General features: G+C 39.1%; 1 protein-coding gene and 1 long non-coding RNA gene across 3 annotated transcripts in view; one reads left to right on the plus strand and one right to left on the minus strand.

Moving 5' to 3' along the window:
- The window catches only part of LOC138831951 (uncharacterized), a 651,402-nt gene that overhangs the window by 62,480 nt on the left and 566,496 nt on the right, over positions 1-22,426 (plus strand). Inside the window, exons 3-4 of the long non-coding RNA XR_011373464.1 lie at positions 116-274; positions 4,495-4,595. This is a non-coding gene — a long non-coding RNA (uncharacterized lncRNA). The remainder of the gene's footprint in view (positions 1-115; positions 275-4,494; positions 4,596-22,426) is intronic.
- Cdh20 (cadherin 20) overlaps positions 10,680-22,426 on the minus strand; it is a 182,521-nt gene continuing 170,774 nt past the window's right edge. For both annotated transcript variants that reach the window (XM_070029017.1, XM_070029018.1), the window contains exons 10-12: positions 21,777-21,894; positions 16,509-16,760; positions 10,680-12,728 (exon numbers count right to left, since the gene is read on the minus strand). In XM_070029017.1, the coding sequence (XP_069885118.1) occupies positions 12,229-12,728; positions 16,509-16,760; positions 21,777-21,894 (870 nt within the window). In that variant the 3' untranslated portion in view covers positions 10,680-12,228. The remainder of the gene's footprint in view (positions 12,729-16,508; positions 16,761-21,776; positions 21,895-22,426) is intronic.

Genomic DNA, 22,426 nt, shown 5'->3' on the forward strand with positions numbered 1-22,426 from the left:
AAGGGTTTTCAAAGTATTCGCTTATAATGTTCTGAATCTTGATTGTTTCTGTCATGATGTTCCCATTTTCATCTCTAATTTTGTTTATGTGTGTTCTCTTCCTTTTTTTGATCAGATTTGCCAAGGGTCTGGTGATTTTGTTAATATTTTCAAAGACAGCCTCTTCAACAAATGGTGCTGGCAGAACTGGCTAGACACATGAAGAAAACTGAAGCTAGATCCTTATATATTACCCTACAACAGAATCAATTCCAAATTAATCAAAGACCTCAAGGTAAGACCAGATACCTTAAAAATATTACAGAAATGGATAGGGAAACAACACTAGGGCTCCTTGGCACCAGTCAAACTTCCTAAGAAAAGATCCAGAATCACAACAAATCAAAGAAAGATGGGATAAATGGGTGTGCATAAAACAGAATAATTTCTGCATGGCAAAGGATGTAGCTAGCAAGATAAATAGAAAGCCCACAGAATGGGAGAAAAATCTTTACTAGCTATACATCAGACAAGGGCCTCATATCTAAAATGTACTTTGATTTAAAAAAACTAACCCCCCCAAAAAACACAAATCCTCAAAGAAACAACAACTCAATTAGTAAATGGGCTAAAGACTTAAAGAGAGACTTTTCAGAAGAAGTAAGAATGGCCAACATCTCTGGCCACAAAAGAAATCAAGTCGAAACACCATTGAGATTCCATCTCACCACAGTAACATGCTGGTGAGGATGTGGCCAAAGGGAATGCTACTACATTGTTGGTGGGAATATAAATTTGTTCAACCATTCTGGGAAAGCAATATGGAGGTTCCTCAAAAAACTAAACATAGAGCTTCCCTATGACCCAGCAATCCAACTCCTGAGCATTTATCCAAATAGCCACAAACCAGGCCACACTAAAGCTACCAGCACAACCATGTTCACTGCAGCATTGTTTGCAATAGCCAAGATATGGAATCAACCCAAATGGCCCTCAGTAGATGAATGGATCAAGAAAATGTATATATACATGATGGAATTCTGTGCTTCAATCAAAAAGAATGACATTATCCCATTTGTAAGAAAATGGAAAGACTTGGAAGATTTATATCAAGTGAAGTACACCAGAACCAAAGAAACATAGGTTACATAGTTCCCCCCATTTGTAATAGTTAGAATGTGCCTATAAATTGACAAATAAACAGAATGGATAGTAAAAGACAACAAATTACACTTGGACATAATAAATTAAAGAGGACTCTAAATATTCACACAGTGAGACCAAAAGAGAATATTCTTAGGAGTGAATCACAAGGGCTCAATAGGTATGTGCATATGGTAAGATAAAATGAATCCTAAGAAATGGAAACAAGAAGTTTTTTACTTTAGTTTAATTTTTTTTCTGTTTTCCCCTTTTGTCACTTTTTTTCTGTACCTTTGGCCTTGTATGTAAGATATCTGATTTGGGTAGGGTAAGGGGAAGCACAGAAATGGTGGGACAAAGGGTGAACTAATTTAGTAGTGATACTCACTAGACACTATGTTGAAAATGAACTATACAACTGTGGGGGAAGGAGGTTAGGAGTGGAAAACTGGAAGAAAATGAGTGAGGAAGAGACACTGCCCCAAAAGAAATGTATTCATTACCTGACTTACATAACTATAATCCCTCTGTACATCACCTTTATAATAAAAATTAAAAAGAAAAATAATGATTTCAGTGGGAGAAGTGGGTCTGCTTTACTTATTCTTGTCATTTAGCAGTGTTAGAGGATACCCTTGCTTGGGAATTTTAGGCAGTAGAGGAACAGAACAAGGACAGAAAGCAATTTGTAAGAACAGCTTATGCCCAGGTAAACAGATAAACAGAAAGGTCTTTCGTGGTTCTTTCTCACTTCTTTAGAACAGCTCACTTAGAAAGAAGAGAAATCCAAGGCAAATATCTCCCCTAGAGAAAAAAATGAACATTTGGATCAACTTCCCTTAAACCTCCAAAATACCTGAAAATGTATTCAAGAAAGAAGACTTTAAACAGGCAGGCACACAATACCACTTGTTACAATCGCAGTGAATTAGTTGGGTTCCATGAAGGGTATAAAGACTGTGTATGAATGTTCAAGAGAGGTAGGACTGTCTCTGGAGAGAGATGCTAGGATGTGGCTTATGTGGTAGAGTACTTGCCTAGTAAGTGCAAGGCTCTGAATTCAGCCCCTAATACTGAGAGGAACAAAATGATACACACAAAACACATAAACCAAAACTCAAAGGTTTCATGAGAGGAGATTGCAGGATGCAGATACTTTGAATACCTGTAGGTAGAGATGGGGGAGGAGGATGACAGTCTACAGGGTCATCTCATAACTCTAGAATCAAAATCTGTGCTGTCAGTTTTACAGAGAAATTCAAGAAGGTAAAGGGATCTGTGAAATCAATTTTTAAAATTTATTTCCCGAGTTAACGTGCATTTGTAATACAAAGAGGTTTCCTTATGAGATTTCCATATTGGCACACAGTGTACCTTGAACAAATGCAAGCCTTCCATCATATTTCCATCATCCTCTTTTCCTCTTTCATTGTCCAAACAGCCTGTGATGTATTTCATTGTGCTGTAGTTACACACACACACACACACACACACACACACACACACACACACACACACACACACACACACACACACACACCACATACAAGCCTTCCATCCTCTTTGAACCCCTCAGTATGTTAGTATCAAGGACTTTGTAAAACAGGTCCTTGGTCAGTGTTCTTCCTTGTACATAGCTATTTTCTTTCAATGTCCTCAGATGGACAAGAGAGCGTGCTCTAGTCCCCCATCCTCACCCCCATAGTGAGTGTTCTAATCTCATGACCTTAATTAAATCTAATTACCTCCCAAGGGCTCTGCCTCCCAGTGCCATCACATTGAGGGCTAGAAATTAACAAACGAATTCTGTGAGGATATATAAATATGAAAGCCATAAGAGAGGAGAACTGGAATATATATGTACAGACCTAACAATGACCACCATTTCTTCTATTGTGGATATTTTTCTGTTTACAATGACTATACATTGCCATTACCATTATTTTCAAGTTGGGAAAGAAAGAATTCCTTGTCAAGTACGGAACTTTGACCAAACAACTGAATACATTGCTGAAAAACTCTTAGAAGATGACCCTTCAATAATAACTTTATTAATAAGCAAAGACTTAGAAGGATGGATACATGACCATCTCTTGACTGGTCCTATGATTCATTCTCAGTAATGTAGTGTTCCCAAGTGTGGTTAGTTAATAGAAAGGATATAAAAACAATGATGTCTCCTTAAGATTGCTATTAGTCTAGTTTAGGCTTTATTAGAAAACATGTCCAAGGACAGCCAAGTAGTGAACCTCGTTTAGAACACTCATGTTCCTCCTGTTTGGCATTTTAAAGTATAGTTTATCTTTGGCTAATGGGAACCTACAGAGAATTTTTTGCAATAAGTTTCTATTTCTGTAAGCTCAGAGCTCTCTTTTAGATCAAATGGGATATTTCCATTGTTTCCTTTTGTCAGAGAGAAAACAAATCAATTAGAGTGTTACTAAGTATATTTTTTATTTCATGTAGCTTTCAGATATACCAATGAACTCTAGTAGTGAGGATGACACTGAAATGGAAAGAAACAAACACCACTCTTCAGTTCCAACAGGCTATACAATCTTGCCCTCTTACCCTTGGAAAAGGGGTGCTCTGGTTAATAATAGCAGTAGGATTTCTGCTTGTGCAGTACTGTTTTGGTTATGTGCAACCAAAGAACAACTTTGAATAATGAACAGTCTACTTTCACAGCAGGAACTACTACAGGGGTTCCTCAATAATGATGTACTTAAGAATTAGAAATATAAGCAGGAATTGACCTTCCAAGTTGGATACATTATTATTCACTTTACCTGTTCAATGACACAGTGGGTGCTGTCACAGAGACTTTGACTAAAAACCCCAGTAAAGATTTCTCTGCCAAGTCCCATAAATAACCTGATTGCCAAATGTGCCTGAGATGTACATGGCATATGCTTAGATCAATGTAGGTGTCTGGATGTGGTAAGTGGCCTTGAGTTTACAGAGCATTTGTACCCTGTTTGTAAGTATGGGACATACTGTAAATGTGGAAGGATGCCAGCCTTCTCTGTAAAGGAATAACTTCCTGCTCTGTTGAGAGGAGATTAACCTGGGTATCAGGTTCTGCTAACAAAGTGCTGTTGTTTTTTTTAATTGTAAAGGTGATGAGCAGGGGAAGAGGGTTATAGTTATACAAATAATGAGCACATTTCTTTTTAAACAGTTAGCTCCTCCCTCGTTAAATCCTTTCTGATCTCATCTATTTAAAAAGAAAACACCTTTATGTATTACAGTGACATCATGCTTTCAGGAAAGAATGTAAGTATGTTCACTCAGTATTTCTTGGATAATTCATAGCCAACATCCTTATCTGATTGTGCTGTCCATTGTTAAAGCCAGTTTTCCATTCTTCAGGGATAAAGGAATAGAAGGGATGCAATCAATGACTACAAATGTCTTCAGAGATCACTGTATATGTTCCTGTTCTTCCAGGAGCCAATGGCCTCTCATCCAAGGTGAGTACTTCATACACAGTTCTTATTTTCTGTCCTAATTTTTCGTTTTTGGTTTGCTTATATTTTAACATGGTAATATGTGGAAAAGCATCTGCCACCTTGCCTCCATACAGTAGGTGCTTGAGAGTTGTCAGCTTTGCATTCCCATTTGTGAGTTCTGCAGCTCAGTAGCGAGGATGTTAGCTTTGAGTATGCTGATGAAGCCCAGGATGCCTCCTGGGTCTATTTAATATTCGTCCATGGATAAGGTCTCTCACTTGAGAATCTCACCTTGCACAGGTCATCATAAAATCCATGTCAAGTTCCAGGAAGTCATTTGCAAATATAAAAGTAAAGTGTGGTTGATGATGCAAATCGCGGAGACACACACCATGTTAGATAGACCACAAGTGCCCCAGAGTAGATTGGTGAAGGACAGCAATGAGGATGAGTAAACTTCATTGCATATGGGACGGAAGGGAAATGCAGAGTACATCAGGGAATGCCAAGTGTGAGAGAAGGCAAGTATGCTGACTTCTCTCTGAAGGTTAACTCTACAGTCTTGTAAGGGGGGAATTCATCAGCCTGCCACATTTCAGTGTGGGCTATGCCTGGGCACAAATGAGTACTTAATATTGCTTCCAGCAAGCTGAAGTCCCTCTCTCCCATCTCCTCAACCTCTTTGCATGGCTCACATTAGTGCAGCCACATGAAATGTCTCTCTTCATCCATCTGGGGATTCATTTTTCTTTACCCCTTGCCTGGAACTGTAAGAGTGCTCCTCACACGCTGCCAAGTCAGCTAGAGAGGGCTGCTGCCACCTCTGACTTGCCGGAGAACAACAGCATATTCATGGGTCCTATCTATGTATCAATCATGTGCCACTGTTGACTTGAAATGAGATCCTTGCCAAGACTTTCAAAAAACAAAGAATAATCCCACACAATGAACACAGTAATTAATACACTGCTGTGTGTGTGTGTAATAGATTAAGAGTTACAAGGGCATTCACATAAATGAGTTCTTATTTATTTATTTATTTATTCATTTGCTTATTTATGTATTTTTGTGCCGGTACTGGGGCTTAAACTCAGAGTCTCACACACTTACTTGACTTTTTCACTGACAGCTGGTGCTGTACCACTTGAGCCACATTTCCAGATCCTTCTGAGTTTATTTAATGTTATAATAGCTTAAAAAACATGTATTCCATATACTTATGTATACATTATGTAATTATCCCAGGGCAGTCATGACAAACTGCGTGGACCACACACTGGGGATTGCAAAACAACAGAAATTTATTTTCTCATGGTTCTGGTAGTCTGGAGTATGAAATCAGGTGCTGACAGAGTTAGTTTCTTCTGGAGTTCACACTCTGTCTCAAACCTCTCTCCCAGCTTCTGGTGGTAACCAGCAATCCTTGGTCTTCTGGGGCTTGTAGAGACATCATCCAGTCTCTGTCTCCATCATCACATGTTGTCTCTGTCTCATCTTCCAAACCTCTCTTTTTTATAAGAATGATGGACAGCCATTGGATTAGGTTCCACTCTAATTGTGTATGACCTCATCTAAACTAAATTGCATTTATATAAACACAGATTTTATTTTCAAAAAGTTTATGGGCATAGACACAAGGAGTTAGATCTTGAACAAATTTTCTTGGGAAAGGGACACATTTCCACCCAAACAAGAGTCAAAGACAATGCAGTAAAAAAGATTATCTTGTTTTTAGCAGATTATACTAACACACATACATATATATATATATATATATATATATATATATATATATGCAAGTAAAAAAGAAAAGTATCTCAAACATACCTAACAATCTATAAAAATGTACTGAGAATGGAGTGTAAGCCTAAATATAAAACCTAAGTGTACAGAATTTTAAGAAAACAGAAAGGGATCTTTGTGGCTTAGATTTGAGTGAAAATTTCTTAGAATCACAATAAAGGAAGGCTATGTAAGAGAACAAATGAATAAACTGGATTTTATAAAAACCTTCTGGATGCCCGTAGTCCTACTCAGGAGGCTGAGAATCAGATTATTGGAGCTCAAAGCTAGCTTGGGCAAAAAAGTCTTTGGAGACTCCATCTCTAAAACAACTAGCAAAAGCTGGGCTAGAGGCATGGGCAGAGTGGTAGAGTGACAGGGACAAGCAAGCAAGCAAGCAAACTGAGCATGTATAAGGCCCTGAGTTCAAACCCTGCTACTGAAAAACAAACAAAAAACAGTAAACAATAAACTTTCAAATCTTTAAAAGATCTAGTGAAGAGACTGGAAGACAGACTTGGACTATATCTTTGCAAAGTGTGAATCTGGTTAGGGATTTATGTGTAGAAAATATAAAGAAATCCCAGAAAAGATGTTTCTTATGTCTAGGAAATGTAAACCACAGTATAAAAAGAATTTCAGTAATTGATGTTTTTTTGAATAGGAAAAATGTTGAAGGGATTACAAGATGAGAGGTAGGTGTTACAGAGGGCCTGAAAAAACTTTTAGAGGTATATTACATATTTATTATCTCAAGTGTAGTAATGATTTCATGTGTGTATAAGTGGGTCATAACTCACCAACTGTATTTAAGTATGTATATGTACAGTTTATTGAATGATATTCCTCAATAAAATATGTTTTATGCCTGTGTAATAGCAAATATTTTGTAAGACATTTTCATGAAGCATGAATTTACTTCTGAAAGTGGTAGCATTATTTCTTCTTTTGATGTTATCTCTTGGCATTTTCTGTTGAGAGTAGGTTTACATTTCCTCTTTCTCAAAATGAGCTTGTCCCTGTGAGTATCATAGCTGTAATGCTACGTGATTTCTGAAGTTGTAAGAGGTGATTCCGTTTCTGCCTGGTTTCCTTGTGATACTCTCTTTTGGATCCCAGCCTCCATGCTGTGAGGAAGTCCAAGAAGCCAGATGAGGAGATGGGGATGACAGCAGTTCCATCTGGTCCCAGCTGATAGCCAGCCCCAAATAGTAGACGCATGGATGAACAAGTCTTCTAATGAGTTATTCTCAGTCCTTGAATCACCCTTAGCCTTTTCTTCATCTTGAGCATCAATTGTCTTTGGTGTGCCCTTTCTGGCTGGAAGAATCTGAGCATCATATAATTATTATCATTTAATAACACCAAGATTTTGTTTTTAAATGAAGCAAAGGTAACTGAAATAGGTGATAGGAAAGAAAGAGAAGAAAACCTAAGATCTGGATCTCCTAAAAAATTAGAAAAGATTGGATACTGTAGAGAAGTGGCCTACTGCTTTTTGGGATAGGAGGTACTGCCTTTGGCAGCATAGGTATGAAAAAGGTGGCCACATGGCTGAAGTACTGGAGTGGAAGAAATTCTCTCATCCTCAGCCATCTGATCATCTTTAAAAACCAACAGGGGAGCTGAACAAATGGAGTAGGATTTGCCAGATTTCACTCCCTGGAAAAGAAAGTTTAAAAATTTTGCAGTTTGAATTGGTATTATGATTAATTACATGCATTATAAATTAAAATTTGTTGCTTTGATAACTTGAGTCATAACAGACATATGTCTTATTAGTTGATCTTTCTATTTTCTTTTTTTTTTTTTCTGGTCCTAGGTCTTTAAACTCAGGGCCTGAATACTGCCCCTGAGGTTTTGCTTTTTTCCTCTTAAGGTTAGAGCTGTAATAGCTAGAATTACAGGTATGAGCCACCAGTGCCAGGCCAGTTGACTTTTTCTTTTTTTGTGCCAGTCCTGGAGCTTGAACTCAGAGCCTGGGTGTTATCCCTGAGGTTTTTTTCTTTCTCTCAAGGCTAGTGCTCTATTACTTGAGCCACAGTTCCACTACTAGCTTGTGAGTAATTAATTGGAGATAAGAGTGTCATGGACTTTATTGCCCAGGCTGGCTTTGAACTACAATTCTCAGATCCCAGTCTCCTAAGTAGCTATGATTACAAGCATGAGGCACAGTGTCTGGCAACAGTTGATCATTTTTAAAAGACAACTTGACCTAATTTTATGCACTCCCTGCACAAGAACCTTGATCTTTAAAAATTAAGCATAAGGTCCCCAAGCTCTGGTATATACATATAGTAATATCTTAGAAATGTTACAAAAAATGATAAATGTTTGAGTATGAATTGATCTATAGTGAGATCTACATCTAGAGTGTATCCACTCTTTACACAGTGCCACACTACTGTAAATTCTGAAACCCAGATCTTGTTCTTTATTACCAGTGAACTGGTGACAGCCTTTAAACACTATTCCCACATTGATACTCACTTGTCTGATTTCTGTTTCCTTGTATGAGCCACTTTGGTTTTGGCTGTGCTATCTACCATGCTGAAATAACTTCCTTTTTGGATTCACAAAGTCCTGGTGAATTTATTCATGGTGTTCTTATTCATGGATAGTTTCAGACTGAATGCAAGAAATCAATTGATTCCTACAGAGGCCTGTTTCCCTTTAACATGTCAATCACAGACTACTTGCTCTACCTGTTAACAAATAGAGGAATTGTTTTATAACTCCCTGGCCTAACCTTAGCACACTGTGTGGCAGTGATGACTTCTTTCCCACCCGTGGCCTGCCTCCCGCTTTTCCCACAACCTCAATCCAGGGAGCAGCATTTTCTATAAGCAGCAGAAGAATTGTAAAATTCATTTGGAGAACAATGTCTTCCAGCTTACAGAGTAGGCTGAAATGCATCTTCTGTTTTGTGCTTCTTTTATACACTTCCTGTACCATACAATTAAACACTCTCCCAGGGACCAGAAGACCCAGAAAATTCTGTGTAATCACTTCATGCCCAACGTCTTGGGGACCACATTTGCAGAATGCAGAACACGATAACTCCCTGTGGTTAGAATAACAGCTGTTCTCTGTGGTAAAGCATGCAACACAAAATGAAATAGTCACGAAATTCTCAGGAGTTGTGGTAGAAAGGAAGAATGTTATAGATGTTAATTTCCCCACATTCACATAATTTGTATGCTGAAAAGTCCAGTTTGGGCTCAAGTTCATGTTTTCAAATTTTTCTGTGTTGTACATATTTGCATTATACTTTACCCTCAAGGAGGATGGGTAAGAGCTAAATGCCTTTCTTAGTATGTTAAAAACTGAAGATGAGAATTTGCCTGGCTGTTGGTGTATTCTATAGAAAATCAGCCACTGGGGAAAAAAAAGAAAACCAGCCACTGGTTATCAGACCCTTGTCTGCTTTTTCATACCTTTATCAGCACTCTTTATAAGCAAACTGTCATTTTTAAAAACTATAACATATTCCTAATACTATTTTATTGACAGGGTGGACCTCAAGTAGGCTGATAATCTAATCTTCCTGTTTGAGACAGAGAGAGAAAGCAGAAGGATATATCAGATTTATCAAAATGTGTTTCCTGGATCAGCATCATCAGTATTATCCAGAAACTTGTTAGAAAGACAAATTGCCTCAATTACCAAATCAGAAATTGTGGTTGAGGTAGTTTACCAACTGCTGTATTTGATCCTGATACACACTAAAATTTGCAGGCCACTACCAGAATCAAGATTCTCAGAAAGCTATTTTTTTCAAAATTTAGCTATTGGATGTCAATGAGATTCTTTTATTATATTCCCAAAGCATCTACTGCATGTAAAGGACTACGTTAACTACTATAGGCAATGAAAATATGAATAAAATATGGCTCTAATCTATGAGCTTATCTGGAGTGAATGAACTGATCACATTTGATTTGACAATAGAGATGAAAGTAACAGTATTTTCCTAGTGGGTTTGAGTAATATCTCCTCACAAAATGAAAAATGTGAGCTAAACTTGTTATTGTATTATCTGTATTAAATGACATTCTTCTCTTTCCGAGACAAAAGAATGTAGAATATTCCTGAGAACTCAAGTTTAAACCATAACATTCAACTGTTCAGTGACCAAAATAGAATGCACAGTCTTGTACTTCCTTGACATTGTTTCCACCTTATGAATTAGTCCCAGCCCCAGGAACATGAGCCTAAGCAGGGTCACAAAATCATCTTCCATCTGCTCAGTAGTAAAACAGATTTTCAATAGACTGTCCCTTCTATTTCACTTTTATTAAAAGAAGTGCTAAGGTACTGAGATGCCAGTACATCATATTTATTACCAAAATTATTAACAAATATACAAAACTTATACATGTAATTTTCTTACATCCATTCTCTATAATTCTGATTTTTGTTCAAGTAGGTATCTACAGTATGTAAACATCCCTTGGATTGACCTCACACAGATTAGGAAAGCCCTCTAACCCATGCTTTTATCAGATACTTCTTTTTATTTGGCTTCCATTTGTAGCATCTAATCTCCACATTTGGCACATGGAAGAAACATCTACAGTGCAAAAGAGGCAGATTTTTCAGGTTTCATTCTGAACACTTTTGCAGGGGCCGAATAAAGAGCTGAGAGAATAGAAGCATTCTAACTCAATGGCACCAGATTATCTGTTGTGCCAACAACTCTTGGTTCAGCTATTAAACTTGAGCACAAAATCAACATCTCTTCCTTTCCCCACCCTCCCACCTATCCCCCATGCAAGGCTGATTCAGTCTTCACCTTGTCTCAAAGGGTTAAAAGGAATTTCATCTATCCCAGAAGTAGGTTAATTTCACTGAGGAACAATTTTCAGTGTTCTTTTGTGTGGGTAGGTTTCTGTGTGGTTTGATGATCCAGTAGAACTCTTAAACAAATGGAAAATTAGATTAAAAGAAAAAAAAAAAAGAAAGAAAACCTAAACACCAAAGCCAACCATTTAAAAAAGCAAGAATAAGTTGAACTTTCCAGTTGTGTTCACTTATCTCAGTATCTAAGACCAGAACCTTCGTGTAGTGACAAAGTGGTTTAAAAAAACAAAAAGGCAAGACAGAAGGTTGCCTAACACCTTGAATTTCCTTAAAAAAAAAACAACTTTCCTCTGACACCTTGAAATACTAAAAAGAAAAAAAAAGAAAAAAAGAGAAAACTTTTCACCTAATGCCCTTAATTCCTAAAGAAAAAGAACCCCAAAACCTTTTACCTAATTCCTTGAATTCTTCAAAAAAAATAAAAAAGCAAAAGTCAAAGCAACCCCCAAAAGAAAAAGCAACACCTTGAATTCCTAAGAAAAAGACAACAAAAAAGACAAAGCTCTTACCTAACACCTTGAAGTCCTAAAGAAAAATAAAAAGGAAAAGAAAAGCTTTTGTCTAATTACCTTGATTAAAAAAGAAACACCTGAAACAAAAAGTAAAAAAGAAATTAAACAAAAACCCCTTGAATTCCTGAAGAAAAATAAAAAGGAAAAAGAAAAACCCTCTGCTTAACACCTTTTAAAAAACACACAGGAAAAAAAGAGAAAACACACAAAAAAGAAAATGCCTAATACCTTGAATTCCAAACCTATGGACACAATGTCAGAAGGAAAGGAGCAGAAAACAACAAGAAAGCGCACGTGAAGTGTCTTTCTTCCTCTTCCCGGTTTCCCTTGGATTCTGTAACTTCTTATAGCCACGTAAAGCTGATCTGGAGAGCGAGGGAGAGCGAGCCCACCCTCATCCCGGCCTCGCGCTCCATCGCCATCTCTCCAGCGATTGGCCGCGCCTCATCCTCCCCGCCCACCGTCGCTCCATCCACCGCGCATGCGCGAAGCTCCCGTCACCACACGGGCGCTGGCCCCTCCGACGCCCCGTAGAGCTCCGCTAGCTTCCGGAAGCGAGGCCCCCAGTCCGTGAGGAAGTCAAAGCTCTGCTCTGAGTCCGAGGCGGCCGACTGCAGTGAGCTCAGCGAGCCGGCCTCAGAGCCGTCGCCCTCGAACGTGTAGGTCTGCAGGGAGTCGAAGGGCGGCGCCCACAGGTCCGCGTCGGCCTCGTAGAGCTTGGCCAGCACGAAGCCATGCACCGAGCTGCCCACGGCGCAGGCCTGCGGCACGCGGCGACACAGGCTCTGGATCTCGGGCAGCATGTCCTGCCGCGCGTCCGGCCGCGCCTGCGCCTCGCGCGGCTTCCACAGGGCGGCGATGTCGAAGGCCTCGGTGTCCTCCTCGCCCCCGCCCTCGTCGTCGTAGCGCACCACGTTCTCATGGATGTTCTCCTCGTCGTCCAGCACGTACGGCCGCTTCCGGTGCCGCCTGGTGGACAGGAAGAGCAGCACCAGCACTGCGGGGACACGGAGCGGAAGGACTGGTGAGGCCAGGCTCAGGGTGGGTGAGTGAGCTTATGCGCATGCGTGCCAACGGGTACTGTGCGTGCTACGTGTGCGTCCGTGAATGAATGCTCTCAACAGATAACCAGGCGTGACTGTGTGTGCTTGTATGCTGTCACTACCGGTACTGGTCTTGAATTCAGGGCCTGGGCCCGACCCTGAGCTTTTTTCACTGAAGGCTAGACCTCTACCACTTGAAGCTTCACCTCTGTTTTTTTGCTGGCTTGTTGGAGCTAACAGTCTCATGGACTTTCAAGCTACACCATGATTCTCAGATTTCAGCCTCGTGAGTAGCTCGGCTTACAGGCTTGAACCTCTGGCTCCAAGTTTACAAATACGGTCACTTAACCAGAAGCATTGGCCAAGAACACGTGGTAGTTAACTGAACTACCTCTGTTCTCAATCAGCCATGTTAGATTGAGAGCTTGCAAGTGAAATTGCCTGTTGATTCAGCATATGGTCTTTTTTCATTATTGTGTGTGTTTGTGGGTACACATGTGCCAACTAAGTGCAAAAACTACAGCCTGATATTTAGTAAGGCAAGCTAAGGATCAGATCATGTAGGGTTTATATAATGAATACACGTTTCTTTTATTACAATGTGAAAATCTTATTATGTGGGTGGAATCTACTTTCTTACATTAGCATTTTAATGGGATTCTACTCTATAAATACAATCATATATTAATGAATATACATATAGACACATCAACTATAATCTCTGCCTTTTTATATCTCCTCCAAAATATAAGAGTGCCAGTGAACACTGTGCTTCTATAATAATCTAAGATCTAAATAATCTAAAATCCTTTCAATAGAAAGATGGTTAAAGCTTTTTTTGTGTGTATATGTGTGGAAAGGAGAGAACAAGCAGTGACATTTTATATAACTCATTGTGTTATCAAAGAAGCACCACACTGATGTGCCCTTGTAGGTTTGGGTAAAATTTTTCCCAACAAATGCTTTTTTTTCCCCCAGGATATGTTCACTGGGGTTTAAAGGAGAGATAGAGACAATCCCATTGAACTGTTTATCTCTGTGACTGAAAACATTTTCCAGGAAGTGTGTTGAAGCATTAGCTGCTATTGATTTTTTTTCTTCTGTTGTGCTTTGTCACAGCTGGTGAACTGTGACGGATTGACAATAGTGGGGCATAAGACCCCAGCTTATCCAAGAGGTAGGCGTTGGAAATGGAGTACAGATGTGTAGTAAGAGATTGTAGACTGACCAATTAAAAAAAACAATGATTTTTAAAATATTTGAATATAGGATGAGGCTTTTGTATAAATTGCAGTTATCTGGGTTAATAATACTTACTGTTTCCATGAGTAGCTTTGATTACAAAATACACACATCATAAACTCATATACATTTTCTTTGTAAAAATGTGAGGCATGGAATTAGAATTGAGATTTCAGGAGAAGAGACTAAGAAGACTCCAAGGAAATGGGGCTAGTACTGAGTGTTGAATGTTGAATAGTAATTTGGATTAAAGGTGAGATAGATAAATGGAATTCTAAGTAAATATGCTGTATTTGTAGGATTCAATAAACAGTTATTAAACTGAAATTTTCTGGTCCTCTCTGATAAGCAATAGGGAAACAACAGTGATTACTTCAGGAGCTGAACTTTTAGGGATTTGCAATTTTAGGAGATTAAAGATGCTGATGATTAATCCAATTCAGTGATAAGCGTTTTCATTGGGTCACAAGTGTTGCCATGGGGTACAGTAGCAGGACCAGTGACTTCTGCTTTGAAGAATAGAAGGGATTTACACAGGTGATCTTGGAGTGGTAATTATATTCTGTAAGGTGCCTACATAACAAAAGTAGTTATCTGGAACAGTACGATGAGCCTGTAGTTCCAGCTACCTGGAAGGCTAAGCTAGGAGGATCATTTAGGTTGGGAAATTTGGGCACAGGTTGGGAATATAGCAAGACTCTTTCTCTTGAAAGAAAAAAAATTAAAAAAACAAACCATAAAGTCTTGATTATCTTCTGAGTGGAAGTCTGATTGCCAGGAGAGATTAAGTGGTTTACAGAACTGGTCATCTTTTCAAAAGTAAAGATTGCTCATTATCTTTTTTTTTTTTTTGATACTCTAACTTAAATAATACTGTATTATGCCAAGAAAATCAGATTTGTGGAAATGATCTTATTTAGCTGAAAAGCTTCCCTGATCCCCTGATAGTAAGAATCAATTCTAGGCTAGAGCGGTTTCTTCTTTTGATACTATAGGTATGATGTATAGGGCTTAGGAGATTTTCTAGAAACTATATGCACACTTAAGACTTGTAAAAAGTCCTGCAAAGAGGAAACTCAGAATTAATAAGTTTATTGAATTGTCCATAAAATACAGTGCTTGGTTAATGAGCTAACTGCAATTCAACTCTTAACAGTTTTGTGAATTATGTCTAATATGGGAAGTGCTCTCTCAGAAACAAGGATGTGTAAAACTATGACTTTATGATATTTCTGCTTAGTTTAGCTCTTGAAAGCTGTTTATTCTTCAAAAGAGAAGACAGATTGTGCCTGGGAAGAACAAAATAAAGTATTCCTTGCACACCATTTCTAACTCAAGAGCTCTTCTAAGCCATTCTCGTTAAATCAGTCCTTTTGTAATGATGGCTCTTTGTGGGCCAAGATGAACTTGACACATTTTTTCAAAGATGAAAATAAGAAAAGCCATCTGGAAATTTCTTCTAGAAGCAAGTTTCTTCAAAGGCATACTGCTTTTCCTGTTTTGTACTCAAGGACTCCCAATGCCACCTTATGGACACTCCAGAAATTACAGGCAGGTTTTAATTGTCAGAAAGACCAGACAACATAGTAATTCTCTCTGATCCAGGGATCCAACAAGCACTTAGAAAGAGTCATTATTTATGCGTTTCTCTCTCTATCAAAGGCTGAAGAACAACAAAATTAAACGCACATTGTTGTCATCTCTTTCATTTGTTAGCAGAGGTAAACAAGCCCTGTGTAGTCACTGTTCCTTATCAGATGGGGCTTAGGGGATACCAGTGCCTTCAGTGTACTCCCTGGCAGTTCATTGCTTTTTTCTTCCACTGCTTTCAGATCTTCGCTCCTGAGTTCTCATTTTTGGTCAAGGTTTCACTGACCATCTGTTCTGTCTCCTCTTTATCCCAGTCCTACCCAGATAGATACCTTGTTCTTTCCTTTCTGTGAATTACTACCTCTAGAATGAGGTATGAGATAGAATGAGGTATGAGAATCCAGGAGATTGAATTCAGCCTTAGCTCTGCCCATTAGGTTTAGCTTTGGGCCTGTCATTTGCTCCTCTATGATTTAGCTAATACTTATCTGAAATGAAAGAATTAAAAGAGATGATTGTTGTATGTACTTCAAACCTGCAGTTTGGGTACTATGATGTCAAAAATAAACTTGCTTCATTTGGAAGTAAATTGTGAAGGCGGGGATGTATGACTTATTAAACCACCAGCACCACCAGCACCACCAACAAAAATCCCCAAGCCCAGAGCATGATATTCGGACTTCTAGTAGATGCTTGACAAACCTGCTTTAATCTTGCCAAAGAGGCCTTTGATCTGCCTAAGATCTGCTTGTAATGTCTACATTTTCTTCCTGAAGTTTCATACCACCTTTTCTGTAAGCATGCAGTGGAAGACCAGTTGGGAAAAACGGAGTTACAGGGACATCTGCTTCTTTGCAAGCATTTTCAGGACTCTGAGCCATGGGAAAGGGCTCCCAACTCACCTAAGAGGACAAAGATGCAGGCCAGGATGGCGATGAGGGCCCCCCGGCTCAAGCTGACTGGGAGCATGTAGGCTTCAGGGCTGCAGGACATGACATGACCATTGTCGTCACAGCTGCAGACCTGGATGGTCAGTGTGCCGGTGCTGCTCAGTACTGGCTGCCCGCTGTCTGCTATCAGGACGGGCAGGTAGAAGATGCTCTGCTCCTGCTGCCGGAAGCCAGACCTCCTAGTTAGAATCCGGGCAGTGTTATCTGAGGGAGCAAGGGATTCCAGGATGGAAAAAAATAAGATGGGAGAAGAAAACAATAGAAACAGTTAGATGAGCTAATTTTTTTGATTTGAGGAAAACAAGGAGACACTGACAGGATAAAGGGAGAGAACAGGGTAGACAAAATTCCCTAGAGGTATTCAGCTGTGGCTTATGCGACATTGGCCTAGATCAGCACTTAGATTCAGAAGCCAAGATTTTTACCAGCTCTTAGGCACAACCCCAAGGCTTAGGAAAGAAACCCTTTTTTGAGGATCTGTGTTACCCTTCACGACATAAAATGCCCAGGGCAAACTGTCAGCCTTCAGATCTAACCAAAGAGTCCCTGGGAAAGCTTGACAGAAATGAACAATCACTGGCGACTTGAAGTCCCTGTTTTGTTCCTGCTCAGCAGCTTGCCAAGGCCCCAATGCTGCTTTGTGCCTTCAGGAAAAGAATGCCGAGAAGCCCATGTGGATGCGGCAGATTGCTTATTTTTACCACTTTAGTTGGAATTCATGTCTCTTGCCATTTTCTTTTATGCCTCTGAATTACAGTCACCGGCTTCCTGAAGAACCTGCTCATTTAGCAGAAGCTTATTTCAAATCCCTCAATAATAGAATGACATATTCTATTATTTCTCCTGGCTCAGTGGTCTAAGTTTATGCAATTAATAGGAACTTAGTGAAAATTTCATCCTAATTAGCAACACTAGTTATTTTCTTCTTTTTTTTTTTTTTTAAAAAAAAAGAATAGAGATAATCATTCATCTTTGTGGGATACAGTGCTGTATTTCAGTACATTTGTACATTGTATAATAATGAACAAGGATATTCATGCTACCATCATCTTATACATTTGTCATTTCTTTATGATGACAGAGCTCTTTTGGAGCTCTTTTTTTATTGTGAAAATACTGTACAGAGGGGTTACAATTACATGTGCAAGATAATGAGTTCATTTCTTATCAAGCATTGTAGCCTCCTCCTTTGTTTCCTCTTCCTATCTCTTCCCATCCTTCCCCTGCCCCCCCCACCCAATGGAGCTCTTTTGAATATGTGATAGCTGGGAAGGTGGCTCAGTGGTAGAGCACTTGCCTTGCATGCATGAGGCCCTGGGTTCGATTCCTCAGCACCACATAAGCAAAAAGAAAAAAGCCGGAAGTGGTGCTGTGGCTCAAGTAGTAGAGGGCTAGCCCTGAGCTGAAGAACTGAGGGACAGCACCCAGGCCCAGAGTTCAGGCCCCACGACTGGACTCCCCCCCCCAAAAAAAAAGTCTGAATTATGTGATATTATTGAGGATAATTATCCTTTTATATAATGGAATACTGGAATTTATTCCTCCTTTGTTTGAATTCTTAAATGTATTCCTAGAAAACTAGTATGTGGATTTATGTTTATATTTGTCCAGTGATATATTTTGAAATTTAAAAACCTCTTCATTTTCAAGTTTCTGGAGTGGCTTTGAATTCTAAAGGATATATTTTCATAGAATTTAGACAGCAGAGGAACAATTTGAGAGATGTGGTAGGACACAGAATTAGAGACTTTCAAAGATAATACTGCCAATAAAGAAGATTCACTAGGTGTGTTTCACATTTCACAGGGCAGGGCCTGTAATACCACAAAGCCTTCTGAAAGTCTAACCACAGTAAATGTCATTAGTGGTCATGAGCATTTCTGTTTCTCCTCCTCCTGGCCAGGTTTTATGGAAGCAGCTATGGTGTTGGTGTTTTGAATGCTCAGATGCAAGGTACTTGCTCTTCACTATACACATAGTGCCTCGTTTAACGTTCACAGTTTGGTGAGATAATAATAATTCATTTTTATAGTGAGAATTAAGGCTTGGATAATTTTGAAATTGTTTCAAAGTTACAGACCTAGTTAATAGAGTTGAACTCTGTTCCTGCTGACTCTAAAGTATACCTTCCATTCAGCTGTTTATATAGTTCAGATGTACTAACTTTCCAAGATTACTCAGATACTTGTAATCTCTTCCTTTTCTCTTCTTTTCTTCTGAGTAGTGTAAGGTAAGTGGTTACCCAGCTAAGGATGCCATTCATCTGTCCACCTATAACACAACCTCCACTGGACACTTTTTCCTAGACTTAATAGCTTAGTATTCTTAATTGTGCTTTATAGCTTTAAGTGTTTGCTTCTTTAGAAATCAAGTTTTTCTCTAAAGGGAATGGTCTTTATTTCTCTTTAATCCAGGCTAGATGATAATGATTTTAAGAAAGACTGACACTGGGTTGCATTTCATTCCAGTGCTACAGTATGTCTACTAAATACATATTTCTTTCTTTTTTTGGAGGGGGGGGTCCGGTCGTGGGGCCTGAACTCTGGGCCTGTGCTCTGTCCCTCAGCTCTTCAGCTCAAGGCTAGCACTCTACCACTTGAGCCACAATGCCACTTCTGTCTTTTTTCTTTTTCTGCTTATGTGGTGCTGAGGAATTGAACCCAGAGCCTCATGCATGCAAGGCAAGCGCTTTACCACTGAACCACCTTCCCAGCCCTAAATACATATTTCTTAATGTAAGAATTAGTTGAGTAAAAAAAAAAAACAGCTTTACATTTCTGAGTCTAGCCTGCAGAGGGGGCCAGTTACAGAGCCATTTGGAATTTTTTTGTTGTTGAATATGATAATAAAGCTTTTAGCAATTTGTTTATAAAGAATATTTGTTTCTAAAGGTGACATAGAATAAGTGTATGTGTGCATGTGTGTTCAACATGTGTGCATTACAATAGGATCAACTTCTGGTTCTAGTCTTAATGCTTCCTTACACTGTGATCATTTGCCTACTTTCCTCATGTGTCAAATGAGGCAGTGAGAATCAGAAGGATTCATGATTTCCTTAAGACTGTGGCTTTTTATTGCAAAAATCAAATAAAAAATATAGAAAAATGCTTTTGAAGCTGTGAAGTGCTAGATACACACATGTTTTGAGACCAGAAAAAAAGCTGTACTTGCGATAGTGCCCCATTGTGTTCATAAAAGGACACCATGTTTCAGGGATAGGAGTAGGGTGGAGGACTCTACTGATAGTAGGTGAACAATATCACTCATTAGTCAGCTTTTACATACATCATTAAATGATATTAATGAACTAAATTGTTTTTTTTGTTTTTTTTTGGGTCCGGTCATGTGGCCTGAACTCTGGGCCTGGCCGCTGTCCCTCAGCTCTTCAGCTCAAAGCTAGCACTCTACCACTTGAGCTACAGCACCACTTCCAGCTTTTTTCTTTTTGCTTATGTGGTGCTGAGGAATCGACCCCAGGGCCTCATGCATGCAAGGCAAGCGCTCTACCACTGAGCCACCTTCCCAGCCCATAATGAACTAAATTGTTATATGATGATCAACAATTCATGTTTTCTGTTGAAGATGTGCTTAACTCTATTATGGAAAACTTTCCAAAAGAGAGTCATGTTTTACTTGTATTCCCTTGGCCCATCTTGGTAACACATTGGTTCCCTGAATTGGTACTCATAGTCATCTTAAATTTGGAGCATTTTGGTACATATTGTTTCTGACAAGTATGAGGATGAAGAAACAAAGTGGTATTTGGCTGAAAATATGAAGAAACAACATAATGGGTTATTGTCCTCACTCTAGGGTTTCCTTTGTAAAGTCTACCCTATTGAGCCTAGCAAAATCACAGGAAGGGTTTCCCTCTGAAGCAGGTAACTGATAATTCAAAAGTTTTAACCAATAAAAACTTCAGGATATTTAATTGTATTTCTGTTGTTAGGATTTATGTTGTTGTTTTTTTCCTCTCAAAATTATCATAGAGATTTTTATGATAGCACAGTTATAAAGACTGGAACATACTTCCATTTAGAAGAACACAGATTTGAGATTCTTAAGTTTTATAGAATAATATTCATATGCCATTGAATTAGTACTTAGTGTTTCAAATAACTGATATTTGAGACTTTTATTGTTTTGGTCAGTTGTGGGGCTTGAACTCTGGGCCTGGGTGCTGTCCCTGAGCTCTTCAGCTCAAGGTGAGCACTCTGCCACTTGAGCCACAGTGCCACTGCCGGGATTTTTTGGTGGTTAATTGGAGATAAGAGTCTCATGGACTTTGCTACATGGGCTGGCTTTGAACCATGATCCTCGGTTTTCAGCTCCTGAGTAGCTAGGATTACAGGCATGAGCCACCAGTGTCCTGCTGAGGCTAGCATTTTTGCTACCCTTTGTTTAGATTATTGGAATGGAAATGAGATTACTGTAGACCAGAGAAGTGATAACCTTTCCAAGCCAGCTAGATAGTAGCAGAGTTAGCAACAGAAGGTGTTCATCTGACTGGTTCCATTTCTTTTTCCAATTACTCTGACCTTTCTTTGAAGTACACCATCTGACTAAAGAACAAAAGCCATCCCCTTCTCATTTTTGTCTAAGAAGAATATTCTGAGTACATAAATCCCTTTGGTAATCTTAGTGCTTATTGGAGGAGGCCTAAAATCCCATTTCCACCAGAGAGCAGTTTCTGCAGTAGAAACCCTTCCTGGGTTTGTTTTCCTAAATCACAAAGTTGTTTCAAGAACTAAACTGTTGCATTTGCCCTGTGCTATCTATCTTCATTATCTAGCCTTTGCCTCCTGTTTGCTTTGAGAACTCTTCACCCCTTCCTCTTCTGATCTTTAATTAGAAATGATCCCTAAGAGTTTTCTGTTTCTCTAAGTCTCTTCTTGTCATCCCTCTGGATTATTACCATCATGAAAGAACACATAAACATGTTTTCATGAATAGGAATAAAGGATGGACTTTGCGTATGTGCCTTTGTGTTTCTGGCACATAACAATCAGTAAACATTTGTCAATTTACTGATGAGTGAAAATTTAGTCAACAGAGGGCACTCTTTGCCTTTTTAAAAAGAGAATTCCGGTTAGTATCAACGTTCTCTCAGTTGTTACAGGGCAGGCAAACTTTTAACACCATTTGTATGGAACAGTAACCAAAAATATCCAGCCTGTGTTGTAGAACAAAGTACAGATAGCTGTCTGTCCACCTAATTACCTTGGTTGTCCCTTACAGTGAAGTTTGGGTTGTTAGCAGCCTCAGGAGCCAAGCTGTAGTAGAAATGCTGCCCATTGTGTGGGTCATCCTGGTCCACAGCACTCACTGTCTGGATTACCTAAAGGAGAGACATGAAATCAGGTGAGTTGACCATCAGTCAGAAGAAAAGCTTCAGAGCCCAGCATAATCCCAAACTTTGAATCTGATGGCAGATTGTTTTACCTAGTGACAAAGGTATCATGGTACTCATCAGGAAAGTCACCTGATGGACAGGCTGAGAAGTCAGGAAAATTACCCCATTTATAATAGTCTAACAAAATACCTAGGAATAAACTTAACTAAGGTGGTGAAAAACCTCTATAGTGAAAACCACAAAACTTTGAGGAAAGTGTGTAGAGCAAGGAGCCTGATTGTTTATAATTGTTCTTATGTTGTTTGGATTGTTCTTGAGCCTCATGCCTTGAAATTGCCTTCAAGGTGTTTCCTAGAGTAGAAATCAAGAGCAGGATTTAAGACCTTCTAATTATTGGGCCCGTGACTCTTAGTAACCTGTATTATTTTTTCATCTTTTTTTCCAATCATATTCACATGATTTTACAAAACAACAAACATGCAAATGTAGTTTTTATTTTTCCTTTATACTTGTAATA

This window comes from Dipodomys merriami, unplaced genomic scaffold, assembly GCF_024711535.1.
Source record: "Dipodomys merriami isolate MVZ:Mamm:240054 unplaced genomic scaffold, mDipMer1.0.p SCAF_2, whole genome shotgun sequence".
In the NCBI taxonomy this organism is placed as follows: domain Eukaryota; kingdom Metazoa; phylum Chordata; class Mammalia; order Rodentia; family Heteromyidae; genus Dipodomys; species Dipodomys merriami.